Below are 14,357 nucleotides of genomic sequence, written 5' to 3'. Positions count from 1 at the left end.
TCATCAGCATAGCAGTGATATGAAAAGCCATGTTTCTGAATTACAGAATCTAGTGATGCCATGTAGACAGAGAAGAGAAGTGGGCCAAGAACTGAGCCCTGAGGCACCCCAGTAGTTAGATGTTGCGACTTGGACACCTCACCTCTCCAAGATACCTTGAAGTACCTATCTGAGAGATAAGATTCAAATCACTGGAGTGCGGTTCCTGAGATGCCCTTTGCCAATAGGTTTGACAGGAGGATCTGGTGGTTAACTGTGTCAAAAGCAGCGGGCAGATCCAGCAATATAAGTATTGAAGATTTGGAATCCACTCTTGCCAGCCTTAGGGCTTCAACAACTGAGAGCAATGCAGTCTCGGTTGAATGTCCACTTGTGAAACCAGACTGGCTGCTGTCTAGGAGGTTGTTCTGTGTGAGAAAGGCAGAGAAATGGTTGAACACAGCTCGTTCAAGTGTTTTTGCAATGAAAGGAAGAAGGGAAACCGGTCTGTAGTTCTCGAAAAGAGATGGGTTAAGGGTGGGTTTCTTAAGTAGTGGGGATATACGAGCCTGTCTAAATGCTGAGGGAAAAACACCAGTGTGAAGGGATGTGTTAATGATGTGAGTGAGTGCAGGTACAACTGCGGGAGAAATGGTTTGAAGGAGATGAGATGGAATACGATCAAGCGGACAAGTAGTAGGATGATTAGAAAGGATGAGTTTGGAGACTTCTGCCTCAGAGAGTGAAGAGAGGGATGTGAACAAGTGTATGTTTGCTGGTAAGATTTGCTTGACAGATTGTGGTGTGGAAAATTGTGCGCTGATGGTTTTAATTTTATTAATGAAGAACGTGGCACAGTCGTCAGCTGTTAGAGTTGATGAAGGAGGGGGAGGAGGATGACAAAGGAGCGAGGAACATGTTTTAAAGAGAATGCGAGAGTTAGACGAATGGTTAATTTTGTTATGATAGTATGTCCTTTTAGCAGTGGAGACATTTGCAGAGAAGGAAGAGAGGTGTGACTGATACATATTAAGGTTAGTAGGATTGTTTTATTTTCGCCACACCCTTTCAGCAGCCCTGAGCTTAGAACGATGTTCGCGGAGAACATCAGATAGCCAAGGGGCAGAAGGGGTGGTACGGGCTGGCCTGGAAGACAAGGGGCAGACAGTGTCTAAACAAGACATAAGAGTGGAGCAGAAAGTATCAGTAACACTGTTAACATCAAGAGATAACTGTTCAGGGGGAGGAAGTGAAGATGAAACCATAGCAGATAGCCGGGAGGGTGAGAGTGAGCGTAGGTTACGTCGAAAAGTGACATGTGGAGGGGTATGTGTTGTGTCAGGAACCATGTTGAGGTTAAGAGTGAGGAGGAAGTGATCCAAGGTGTTCAGTGGAGTAACCAGTACATGATCAGTGGAGCAGTGTCGTGTGTAAATAAGGTCCAGTTGGTTGCCTGATTTGTGAGTAGCCGTAGTTAATACTCGCTTGAGATCAAAAGAGGCAAGCAGAGTGTGGAAGTCTGCAGCCTGAGGTTTATCTAGGTGGATGTTGAAGTCTCCAAGCATAACTAGGGGAGTACCATCCTCAGGAAAGTTGAGAGCAGCACATCTAATTCTTCCACGAATTTACCTAGTGGTCCTGGGGGTCGATAAACAACTATAAAATGGATTTTAAAAGGGTGGGTAATAGTGACTGAATGTGATTAAAAGGAGCTGTTAATACCCAGAGAAGGTAAAGGAATACATTTCCAATCATTAGAGATAAGCATACCAGTAACTCCACCTCTTCCAGTTAGACGGGGAGTGTGGGAAAATGAGAAATGATTGGAGTGCTGCAGGAGTAGCATTGTCCTCTGGTTTGATCCACGTCTCTGTCAGGGCCATGAGGTTTAGTCTTGAATGACTAGCAATAGATGTAATGAAATCTGCTTTGTTTACTGCAGACTGACAATTCCAGAGTATTAGCAGACATAGACAAGGCGCGCAGGTTATTAGGATTGCGCTGCCTATAGTGTGTGATGCGTGGTTTGCGAGTGGTAGTAATAGTAGGGATATGGAAACACATAGTAAGAGTTGGTCATGTAACTAAATGTAAATAGACACCCCGTATTTTTTATTCCATAGTAAGGGGCAATTCATACAATATATTTAAACTGAGCTACTTAACCATCTCCGAACTTTCTACCAAGACTCTGCTGTTCTTCGGCTGGTTCTTCCTGTATATGTTGATTGACAGATGTCTCGTCCAGTCAGCGGTGAGTAATCCCAAACCAATGGCGCTGTCTCAAACTATACCTACCTTTTCCGATTTGTCTGATTTGTCATTGTGTTTTCTGACTTGTTATAATGTTTTCTGAATTGTTGTTGTGTTTTCTGAATTGTTATTTAGTTTTCTAGACTTGCATTTGCGTTTGTAATTTGTTATTTTGTTTTCAGAATTGTGATTTGTTTTGCACTTCTCGGTCACCGTATGAATCAAAAGTGATACTATGTCCCTTGCCCGTTTCCCTCCCTGGTGGAGTCGATGGTCTATACACTCTTCGGTCTATACACTCGGAGGGCTTCACACGAGGGCTGCCGCGGTGTACTAACCTTTTTTATACCCTTTTGACAAAACGGAAATTTAATTCAGCTGAACACACTTTACCGTTTATCACAACAAAGGGCTAAGCAAGTGCACGACACTGACAAGGTATGCGATACAGTACGAGACCAAACGCAACTTCAGCACGTCTCAACACAGTAAACAAAACAAGCATTTCCTAGCAACAACAACTGCGCTAAACACTGAGACAAGAAATAAATACACTTTTGATCTGCTTTTAATTTCCACTGATTGACTGCTTCTCTCAAAAAGTATTTCTTTACACTGTCAAAATGGCACCAGGGTGATGCGGAGGAGACGAATTGTTGAATAAAGTTGTTATTTTTGTTTTCTTTGCGCACAAAAAGTATTTTCGTAGCATCGTAAAATTAAGGTTGAACCACTGATGTCACATGGACTGTTTTAATGATGTCCTTGCTATGTTTCTGGACCTTGATTGTGGTAGTATCCTTGCTGTCTATGGGAGCTCTCAGATTCCATCAAAAATATCTTAAATTGTGTTCCGAAGATGAACAAAGGTCTTATGGATTTGGAACGATATGAGGGTGAGTAATTAATGACAGAATTTTCATTTTTGGGTGAACTATCCCTTTAATGTAAAACAGGGATTTTAAATAATATTTCTAAACATGCAATAATGTTTCTCATTCTATTTTAATCTGTTTAAAAAGTATACCTTTCAATATTAACAGCTGATGACATGAATTAAAGAAATAAACTTTGCTAAACTAATAAAAGCAATTACCCTTTTTAATGCCATTTTTACTGATTATGCATAAAGTATTAATTCAACTTCCTAAAACCCTAGCAACCACCTATTTATGATTTTTTTGTTTTCTTACCTGGAGCCTCTGGAGAGTGGCATGAGGTTACAGAAGTAATACACCAGAGAAAGAATTAAATTACACACAGCATCTGCGTCCTACAAAGACAGAGAGAGAGAAAGGCAAAAAAAAATGTGTGTTATTTATTTTTCTTCTTGCTTTGTCACTCTCTGACTGTGGTCTGTGTTCTATAGTTATTAAATTGGAGGACCGATGGTTCAAAATATTCATAAGGATTTGACGGTGGTAATAATGACAGCAAAAAAATCAGCAGGTTAACTATATATTTTATGTTTATATATGTAATTTATGCATTTGGCAGATGCTTTTATCCACAGCAACTTACAGTGCAATGAGTGCAGAAAGATTAACCAAGCACATTTATTAAAATAAGTGTGCAAAATAGTGGATTATGTTTTATGGAAACTATGTACAGATTAATTAATCACACTAAATGAATGCACTAAGCCTTAGTTTTTGCTTATGAAATTCAAATGCTGTGTGCTGCTCTGTGCAGTAATATAAAGATACAGGCAAAGACATCTGGGTGTAACAGTGTATGTGGGTCTCTCCATGTGTGCGTGCGTGAGAGACGAGACACACAGGTCACAGATCTCCCATGATTCTCTGTGTAACAGGTCAGACAGGTGCAGATTCCAGAACCGTTTACGTGACGCTGAATTTATTTGCTTCAAGAGACATGACTAATGAACACACGCCAGCAGTCACACTACAGGTTCAGCAGGAGACAGAAGAGATTGTGAAATCGATGTTCAGCAGAGACAGACAGATGCTAATCTTACCCCGAGTTCAGTGGAGAGCATCAGTGTTTTGCCTTTGGCAGTGAGATCTTTATAGAGTGCTTCAATTTCTGACTGATACTGCTGCGTCCTCTCATCTGTGGTCTGAGTCTCTACTGAAAACAGCATGTTCCCCACTCTAACACACAAACAACAAAATCATTAGCATAAAACACTAAATAAGGCTCGAAACTATAATCAAGTAAAAAACTCAAAAAAAACTTGCTAAACAGCCTTTATACATTGTTTGCGCTACGAAACGTGTAAGAACTAAAACGGTACAGTTGACTACTTTATTATTTAAGTTGATACGTTTATGTAGATTAAATAAATAAATAAAAAACAATTTAGCTTCAATATTTCATTAAAGTGGATGATTTAGAGATGGAACTGCCATGAGAGGGTTTTAGCATGACGTAGCACATATTTATATTTATTGTAAAAAAAAAATATATATATATATATATTGCTGCGCTTATTTATCACAACTTAAAAGAACAAGTAATAATGTTTTGTTTCAACTTAAAGTAAATGTTCATGCTTAATTTAAAATTTTAAGTTTAGTTAACATTGTTTAATTTAGTTGGGTATTTTATGGAAGCCTGTTTCCGCCACTGAATACATTTTTTTTTTTAAAGGTAATTGCAACCTTTTTATCTCACAATTCTGACTTTTTGAGTTTACATCTCGCAATTCTGACATATAGGCTAAACTCACAATTCTAAGGGCCCTATCATACACCTAGCGCAATGCGGCGCCAGGCGCGATGTAAGTGTTTTTTGCTAGTTTCAGCCTGATGCAGTTATCATTTTCACGTCCTGCGCCACGTTGTTTAAATAGCAAATGCATTTGCGCCCATTTGTGCGCCCATGGGCGTGCTGGTCTGTAAACGAGGTGCGGTCAGGCGCGTTGCTATTTTGAGGCAACTGAAATAGACTGCGCCATTGATCAACAAAAACCTGGTCTAAAGTCTGGCGCAATATGTGCACAAAGCAAGTACACTCTGCTTATTACACACACAGGGATGCGCAGCAGCACACAAACATTTAAAAAAAATTAAAGGATTAAAATGTAAAAGATTATTATTGTGTACATAAATATAAAATGCCTACATGTCATAATGGATAGTCATTGCATGTATCAGAATTACGCGCACAAGCAGAACCACTTGCTAGAGATGCGTTCAGTTTTTCTGCTTGTAAATCCCGCCGTGTAAATAGCGAATCCGCCATGGCACGAGCGCAACTGGCTTTTAAAGGGAATGGGAGATGAGACTCATAATACACTTCATAATCGGTTCAAGTGGGTGACGCAAATGTGTTGCATTGACCAACAGTCATTACACGACCACTTTGGCCATTAAAACTCATTTGATTGATCTGTTGGTGTAATCATCAACAAAGGCTTCACGGTAGGGATGTAACGATTACCGGTTTGATGATAAATCATGATAAAATTCCCCACAGTTAGTATTAACGTTTCATCTTTTAATTATCATTAAAACCGTATTAGATTACCGCGATTTGAACAACTAGTTTCATTTTGAGTGAAAACATGGAGGAAAAGCTGGGAGGTTTTAAAAGAGTGCGAAGGGAATTATACAAATGAATATATGAATTAATTAATTATATGAATGTACCTGTCTTCAGAAACGATTCGATGGCATTTTGTTTTCGTCTTCGCTCCATGTAATACCTAAAGGAAGTGTTCTTAATCGCAATACTGCTTTGTCCACGGAGATTACGGGAAACGGCTCTAATTCTGCTTTTCCATAAGCGCCACCTGCTGTCAGCGAGTGGATTTACAGAGACTTATATTTGCATTCAGCCTGTGTGCAGTTTCTGTCTGGCCAAAAACGGACCGAATTGATGAAAAACAAGCTTATGTGGATTCTACACATTTAAACAATTCAGATCAGTTATCTAGAATTATTTATGGAGCAGATAAAATACATGTAATCATTTATTAATCAATTATCATTTTGACTTATATCTTTTCTTTATTTAAAAGCTGAAATGTGAGGTTTACCTTTTAATTAAACTATTTGAACATTTACATTAGATATTTCAACATGCTATTAAACTGTTGTCAGTCAAGTTGTCATTTAAAATCTGAACATCATTGGTAATGTTACTGTTTTAGTGAGTATGCAAACAAAAAGTCCTTTTATTTGTTGTTTTTTAAATATAAAACTTGGTGAAGTGATTTATGTGTCGGTACTTTTTGAACATCTCCAGCACATTTTAACAATACCGTAATAATACTGATAACCGTGATAATTTTGGTCACTATAATCGTGATAAGAAATTTTCATCATATTAATCATCTTCACCTCCAGAAAGCCCTTCATACAGCTGCATATGGAAGCTGTGAGAATTAAAAATATGGCCTGCTTCATCCCATAAACTGAAAATACACCAAAGAGCATGAACTGTGAAGGCATCATATTTCAGGATAGTTTAATTCTCACCGATCTCCGGTGATGGTGATGGTGAATCCGTCGTATTCTTTCCCAGGATCCTTCAGACTGGGCACTTTAGAGTTGACTGTGAAGCCGTCTCTGGTTTTACTGTTGAACTGCTTCAGATATTTAAAAAAAAAAACACACACAGAAGCACATCAGAGAAACTCTGTCTTTCTTCATGCGGTTTGTGAGAACATGCATGTTTGTAATAAATATGTCTATTAATAAACACAAATGCAAGACAGATGCCAAGCATAACTATGAGCCAGCAAATAAAAAAGATTAGCAATCACTACACACGTGTTTATCAAAGGCTCTCTCATCAGCTGTTCATATCATTACTCACAGATCTGACCTAATCCTAGATTACGCACACTCATAACTGTCATGTGTTGAGGGCGTTAGTCGTTTCTATGACTAACACTCGTTATTGTTCTCTGTGAACATATTGGATTATTATATGAATGGTGTTTACAAGAAAGGAAGATTGAAATAAAATCAATGAAAGATATACAAATTTATAATGGCATTATTTATACAGTATATACAGGGTAAAACGTTTGGAATAATTAAATTTTTTTTCTGAAAGAAGTCTCTTATCCTTATACCAAGGTTGCATTTATTTGAATAATTTACAGTAAAGTAATATTTTAAAATTAATATATATATATTTTTAAATGTAATGTATTCCGGTGATCAAAGCTGAATTTTCAGCATCATTACTCCAGTCTTCAGTGTCACATGATTCTTCAGAAATCATTCTAATTTGCTGAATTAATTCTCAAGATCATTTATTTTTATGTTGAAAATGTTTATATCAAATGTTTCGCAAAAACCATGATACGATGCCATTTAAAAGATTAAAAGATAATAATACTTTGAAAACATCAATGGCACATTACATTGAGACTGTAAAGACATTTATAATGCTACAAATGATTTCTATTTCAAATAACTGCTCTTCTTTTCAACTTGTATGAATGAATCCCAATGTAAAAATCCCAAAAAGTAATTCTATCATGGTTTCCATATAAACATTAGTATACAAGTTTACAACATTGATAATAATAGTAAATGTTTCTTGAGCCTTAAAGGGGTCATCGGACGCCCATTTTCCACAAGTTGATATGATTCTTTAGGGGCTTAATGAAAAGTCTGTAACATAATTTGGTTAAAATTTCTCAATGGTAGTGTAAAAACCCCTTTTTTACCTTGTAAAAAACTTGAGAGTTTTGTAGCTTTTTCCTTTAAATTTTAATGAGCTCTGCTCCCCCCGCGAGCCGCTCTCAGAGAGACCGTTTACTTTAGCCGCATTCATCGTGAAACTTGCTAATTAGCACATTATTAGGAAAGGCGATTTGCAAAGATTCATTACAAAACATTATACTCGCTTCTTCTGTAGATGAAACTGGATCACGAATGATTCGCGCGAACATAGACGCGTTTAGGTAGATCGGGGGCGCATTCCCTTCAAAAACAAACATAATCCACTGCGTCTTCAGCGGCTGAGATGTCGGGAGTAAACGACGACTGCTATGTTCATTATTACATCCAACAACAGAACACTTCAATCGCTTAGAAGTCATTCTTGTCTACAACTGCTCCGGCGGTGAAACAATGGCGGACTGCACGTCACTTCAAACTTCTTGTAAAAGTGCATGTAGCATCCGATGACCCCTTTAATAATTCTTGCACTAATATTAGAAAAAAAAAAAAACTGAATAATATATCTCAGACATTAAACACTGGTAAACGTTTAGGGTGAGAAGGATGCCTCTAGAGCAGTTCTTCCCTGCTGTACCGGATATCTATACTTTTCAAAGTATCATATCGAAGTTAGAAATTCAAATATTGTGACAATTTATTTTGTAGGGTGCCACAAATTTGTTAAAATTTCCAAAGGGTGCCGCGACTAAAGAAAGGTTGGGAAACACTGCTCTAGAGTCTAGACCTAGAAACATTCACTGACCTTGTCTAACCAGAAAAATTACTTCATTTCATTCAGCACACAAATTATTCAGTTAAAGATTAATAAAGATAATAATTAAATGATTAAAAAGACTGATGAACAGCTATAAAACTACAGTTTTTCATGTTTAATGCTCATGTTACCTTCATGATGGGCAGCAGATCCTCCACTTTATTCACATTTTCCAGAGCCTGCTTTACTTCCTGAAGCGCCCGCGGGTTATACGCCCTGATGGAGAAAAACACGTGCATGAAAATTATTCAAATGTATTAATAAATGGAGAATGAATAAAAGATAAACAGTATGTGAGTGAATGCATGCACGAATGAATTTATATATTATAAAAAATAAGGTGTTTGAAGAAAATAACGAATGAATAAACGAACACTTTTTATAACTGAATGGTGAAGTGTTTGACTGAATGTACAGGGTATAAAATAAAATGTACACTACTGTTTAAAAGTTTGGAAACAGTAAGATTTTTGTTATGTTTTTGAATGCTCACCTAGGCTGCATTTATTTGGTCAAGAATACAGTAAAAACAGTAATATTGTGAAATATTATTACAATGTAAAATGATTGTTTTCTATTTAAAAACATTTTTTTTAATGGAAAATTATGTTTTGGAACTAGCAAAAGAGGCGTTGGATGAGATGCGGAAGAATTGACTGAATTGACTGAAAATTGTTGAATTATTAGAAAAATAATGCCGATTCGCGTCGTGGCCGCATCACCACCTCGGGTGTGCATTATTTTTCTAATAATCCAACGGCCCGGAGTTAATTATTCCTTACTTAATTCATTTTGATATTTTTTGGAAACAAAAGTTCTCACGGACCTTTAAGTGTCAAACAAGCGCTTTTAAGCTTCTGTTTACCATATTCAATGTGATCTACAGTGGGGCAAAAAAGTATTTAGTCAGCCACCAATTGTGCAAGTTCTCCCACTTAAAAAGATGAGAGAGGCCTGTAATTTTCATCATAGGTATACCTCAACTATGAGAGACAAAGTATGTGGGATAATCGATGTTTATACTTAAATAAAAACCTCAATTACATTTTGATTCATATGGAATACTTTTACGACGTCTTTATGAACTTTTTGAAGCATCAAAGTTTTGGTGCAATGGACATTGTGATAGAGGAACAGAAATCTCTCAGGTCGCATTTAAAATATCTTTTGTGCTTCAAAGCTGGACAAAAGTCTTGTGGGTTTTGAACAACATAAGGGTGAGTACAGAAGTTTCATTTTTGGGTGAACTTTGACTCTACATATATTGTCAATTATGAAATAAAATAATTTTGAGTTGTCCCTCACTTTGAAATATCACTTAATAAATAAAATAATTATTTGCTTACAAGTCTATGGTTCAAGGTATTCTAAAATGATTTTAAAGCATAAATGTGAATCTTTTATTTTTGTTCAAGCTTATAAGAACTGATATTAATTCTTCTGTATTCTTATTCATTTTACTGCAATGTAATGCACTTCCCATTAAAACGGACTATTTACTGGGAAATAATGTTCAGTGGGATTTGATTTTATCTATCAAGAATTGTTTTGATTGGAACATTACATTAAGTAAACAGCCCACTTCAAATCTATTTTACTTCATGTTGTTTTTAAGGATTACTACTGGCAACAAAGAGATAAACACAACACCACTTGGGACACACACACACTTGATTTACCTTAAAGTTGCCAATGGCCTCCTGCAGGCTGCCGTGATGGTACAGCATCATTCCTCTGAGCTGGAGAGACTGGATGTGGTTCTGATCCAGTAACAGAGCTTTCTGGAAGCTCTCCATAGCATTCTCAAAATCACCCAACTCCCTGAACACACACACACACACACACACACACACACACACAATTGTCTGCAGAGAAACATCTGAAAAAACTGACTGTTAAAATCATCATGAGTCAGTAGCAGCTCACCTGTAAGCCTGACCCAAGCTTTTATATGCATCTATGAAGTCTGACTTCAATTTGAGAGCTTCTTTAAACACCTCTATAGCCTCCTGCATGCAGAAAACATAATTTAAGTAGACAGTTACAGTAAATATAGTCTATTGTAAAACGTGTAAAATGGTAAACCTCTTTAAACATTAAACTTTCTGCTGGTTTCAGTCCAGTTCTTACATCTAAACTACATAAGGTTATTTAAAGGGATAGTTCACCCAAAAATAAAAATGTGATGTTTATCTGCTTACCCCCAGGGCATCCAAGATGTAGGTGACTTTGTTTCTTCAGTAGAACACAAATGATGATTTTTAACTCCAGCCGTTGCAGTCTATCAGTCGTATAATGCATGGCAATGGTAACAAAATATATGAGAGTAAAAAAAAACATGCACAGACAAATCCAAATTAACCCCTGCGGCTCGTGACGACACATTGATGTCCTAAGACACGAAACGATCGGTTTGTGCCAGAAACCGAACAGTATTTATATAATATTTTACCTCTAATACACCACTATGTCCAACTGTCTTTGGGCGCGCGCACGGCATCCGGTGCGTGAGGTGTGTACACGCTCTGGCGTAGTTTACGTTAATGGGTGTGTTGATATCCAGCCGAAGAGCAATCAACCATAACTTCAGGCGAGCAGGCTCAGAAGTTGGGAATACGTGGAAAGTCACCACTCCCGAATGAGTTCGCGCGAGAGAACGTAATCTTTTAGTTTTAAGTCGGTTTGAATAATCCGGATAAGCGCAAGTAAGTACCATTTTGATTAGCTGTCGTACCTACAATGACTGTGCAAACAATGAGTGACGTATACGCGCGAGAGAGCACTTCCGCCGCTTGCGTAAACTACGCCAGAGCGCGTACACACACCTCACGCACCTTCAGCTCTAGAGACTGCTGGAAATCCTCCATGGCTGCCATATAATCCTGAAAGACAATGAGAGAAAGGAAGGTATCTGTAAATATTATAAAATATTGAGCAATTAAAACAACATCTTTCAAAAGTTTGGCGTTTTAAGAAATGTACATTCATAGTTTCATTTAGCAAGATTCATTAAATTGATTAAAAATGGCAGTAAGGATTTTTACACAAACAAAAAAAAATCTATTACACAAACAAAACAAAAAAAATCCTATTTCACATCAATGCTGTTGTTCTGAACAGTAAAGAATCCTGCAAAAATAATGTATCACCGTTTCAACAGAACAACGATTTCCAACAGTCATAATAATACATGTTTCTTGATTCTTCATGAATCATTCTAATATGCGGATTTAATGCTCATGTGACACTGAAGACAGGAGTAACGATGCTGAAACATATTAAATATATTAAAATAGAAAACAGTTGTTTTAAATTGTAATAATATTTGAACAATTTTACTGTTTTAACTGTATTTTGATCAACTAAATGCAGCCTTGGTGACAATTATAGACTTAAATCTTTGAACAGTTGTGTATATTCCTTTAATAATATGTAAAATAACAAGCCAGAATTGACTGTATACATTAAAAACCGGCACTATAAATGATTATCTTCTTGTTTATTTCTTTTATCAACGGGGTTGGATAAAAAAAAAAAATCAAGAACGGGCTATTTTTCCAATTCATAAGATGGAATATGACAGGAACAGAACACAGTCAAAAATTGAATTAGTCCAACAAAAGTTTTGCGACAAAATTACATGGTTAATTAATACTAATATCTCAAAGCAACAGCCAGTTTGCTTTGGAGGGTCAAAAAACGGTCAAGTAAAACGAACAGGGAAGTCACATTAGCAGTTAAGAAAGGTCCATTTTCAATTGTCAACAGTGTAGAGTACACAACTCACACAGAAGTTAATTTCAAACCAAGCAGCTTTCTGTTTTTAAATGCAGCAGATCTGCATGACTAGAAAATATTTATCTGCGTGGGGAGATATTTCACCCTTATGCAAAATTCCCAATCGCATGGATTCTTTTTTAAATGACTGGATTTCATCCATGAAACTTTGCAGATCAACATTACCAGTGAACGCATCTTAAATTACAACCGTTTCATAGTACAATAAACCCTTATCTCATAAGATAAAATTGGTTATTCATGATATGACCCCTACAATTAAAAACTCACTTATCTCTTTTTATATCACGCTGTAGTATTTTTTTTTTTTATGATTCATACTTTTTTCTTCAGTGGGCAAACAATACATTTCATTTACAGACAATTAATTGTTTTGTAAAAACCCCTTCCCCTAACCCACCCAAACAACGTGTCAAGCCCACTTACATGTAGACCGCTATCATAAATCCAATAAACACAAATAAACGGAATAAGCTTAAAGGGGGGATACACTCTTACAATGTGTAGCACCACAAAGACACGCTGCAGTATTTATAATGCATCAATCAAGTTACTGTTCAACTGGATAACAATAAATATCTTCACTTGTGCTAAAGCTGACAAACATGAAGTTTCTGGACTCTGTACCCAGACAGAACCAGCGCTATCTTTCCGCTCTGGACATTATCTAAAGTGATCTATAATAGATCCACACTTTTACAATCTATTCAAGTCAAAATCGAAGTGCATCCTGAGAGATAAGACGGCCGTGTCGTGTGTGCACCTCTGATATGAAGAGCAGTGTTCCTCTGTGTCTGTAGAGTCGGGCTGAAGGCTGCAGTTGTATGGCTTTAGTCAGATCAGACAAAGCTTCACTGATGCGGCCCAGAGGAGACAGAATCTGAAATCACATGCTTCATTATTACCACTCACGCCTTACGTCTTAATTAGCAGTGAAATACATTTTTTATTTTAATTTGAAGGATGTCAATCCCTTGCTCCTCACCTCGGCCCTCTGCTCGTATACTTCTGGTCTGCTGGGCTCCAGTGCAATAACTCTGCTCAACTCATACAGAGCCAAGTCTGCATTCTTTATGTCCTTCAGAGAGAGAGTTACCTTCATTTATATGTACAGCTATGACTAAAATTGTAGTGTTTGATAAAGCAACATACATAAACTGCCGTTCAAATCGTTGGAATAATTAAGATATTTTAAATGTTTTTGAAAGTCTATTATACTCGCCAAGGCTGCATTTCTTTGATTAAAAATACTGTCAAAACTGTAATATTGTGAAATATTCAAATAGACATGTTATTTTAAAATTGTAATATGTATTAAAATGTAATTTATTCCTGTGATCTAAAGCTGAATTTTCAGCAACATTACTTCAGTCACACGATCCTTCAGAAATCAGTATAATATGCTGATTTAGTGCTCAATTAATCGGTTGTTGTTTGTGCTCAATTATCAGTTCTTGCTTAATATATTTTGTGGAAACCATGGTGCTTTTTTCAGGATTGACTTGAGGAATAGAAGGTTCAATGAACAGCATTTATTTAAAGAAATCTTTTACTGTTTGCTCAATTTAATGTGTCCTTGCTGAATAAATTTTAGTGCTGTCAAACGATTAATCGCGATTAATCACATCCAAAATAAAAAAAATGTGTTTACATAATATATGTGTGTGTACTGTGTATATTTATTGTGTATATATAAATAAACACACATACAGCATATATTTTGAAAATATTTACATTCATATAAATTATATCATATATATATATTTAATATAAAACGCAACATATTTTTCTTAAATCTATACAGGCGTGTGTGTGTATTTATATATACATAATAAATATACACAGTACACACACATATATTATGTGAACGAAAAAACTTTTTTTTTTTGGTTGTGATTTATATGAAC

At 36.4% G+C, this 14,357-nt stretch overlaps 1 protein-coding gene across 1 annotated transcript in view; it reads right to left on the bottom strand.

Annotated features, from left to right (window-relative positions):
• Nucleotides 1-14,357, bottom strand: part of LOC107548402 (tetratricopeptide repeat protein 13-like) — a 22,744-nt gene that overhangs the window by 3,155 nt on the left and 5,232 nt on the right. Inside the window, exons 6-15 of the mRNA XM_016229065.1 lie at nucleotides 13,436-13,528; nucleotides 13,214-13,330; nucleotides 11,478-11,534; nucleotides 10,579-10,661; nucleotides 10,332-10,473; nucleotides 9,631-9,635; nucleotides 8,784-8,868; nucleotides 6,678-6,787; nucleotides 4,211-4,346; nucleotides 3,426-3,505 (exon numbers count right to left, since the gene is read on the bottom strand). Of these exons, the coding sequence (XP_016084551.1) occupies nucleotides 3,426-3,505; nucleotides 4,211-4,346; nucleotides 6,678-6,787; nucleotides 8,784-8,868; nucleotides 9,631-9,635; nucleotides 10,332-10,473; nucleotides 10,579-10,661; nucleotides 11,478-11,534; nucleotides 13,214-13,330; nucleotides 13,436-13,528 (908 nt within the window). The remainder of the gene's footprint in view (nucleotides 1-3,425; nucleotides 3,506-4,210; nucleotides 4,347-6,677; nucleotides 6,788-8,783; nucleotides 8,869-9,630; nucleotides 9,636-10,331; nucleotides 10,474-10,578; nucleotides 10,662-11,477; nucleotides 11,535-13,213; nucleotides 13,331-13,435; nucleotides 13,529-14,357) is intronic.

Source organism: Sinocyclocheilus grahami, unplaced genomic scaffold, assembly GCF_001515645.1.
Source record: "Sinocyclocheilus grahami isolate Dianchi unplaced genomic scaffold, SAMN03320097.WGS_v1.1 scaffold347.1, whole genome shotgun sequence".
In the NCBI taxonomy this organism is placed as follows: Eukaryota; Metazoa; Chordata; class Actinopteri; order Cypriniformes; family Cyprinidae; genus Sinocyclocheilus; species Sinocyclocheilus grahami.
The sequence above is the reverse complement of the archived record's forward strand: the minus strand, read 5'-3'. Positions and strand labels throughout refer to the sequence as shown.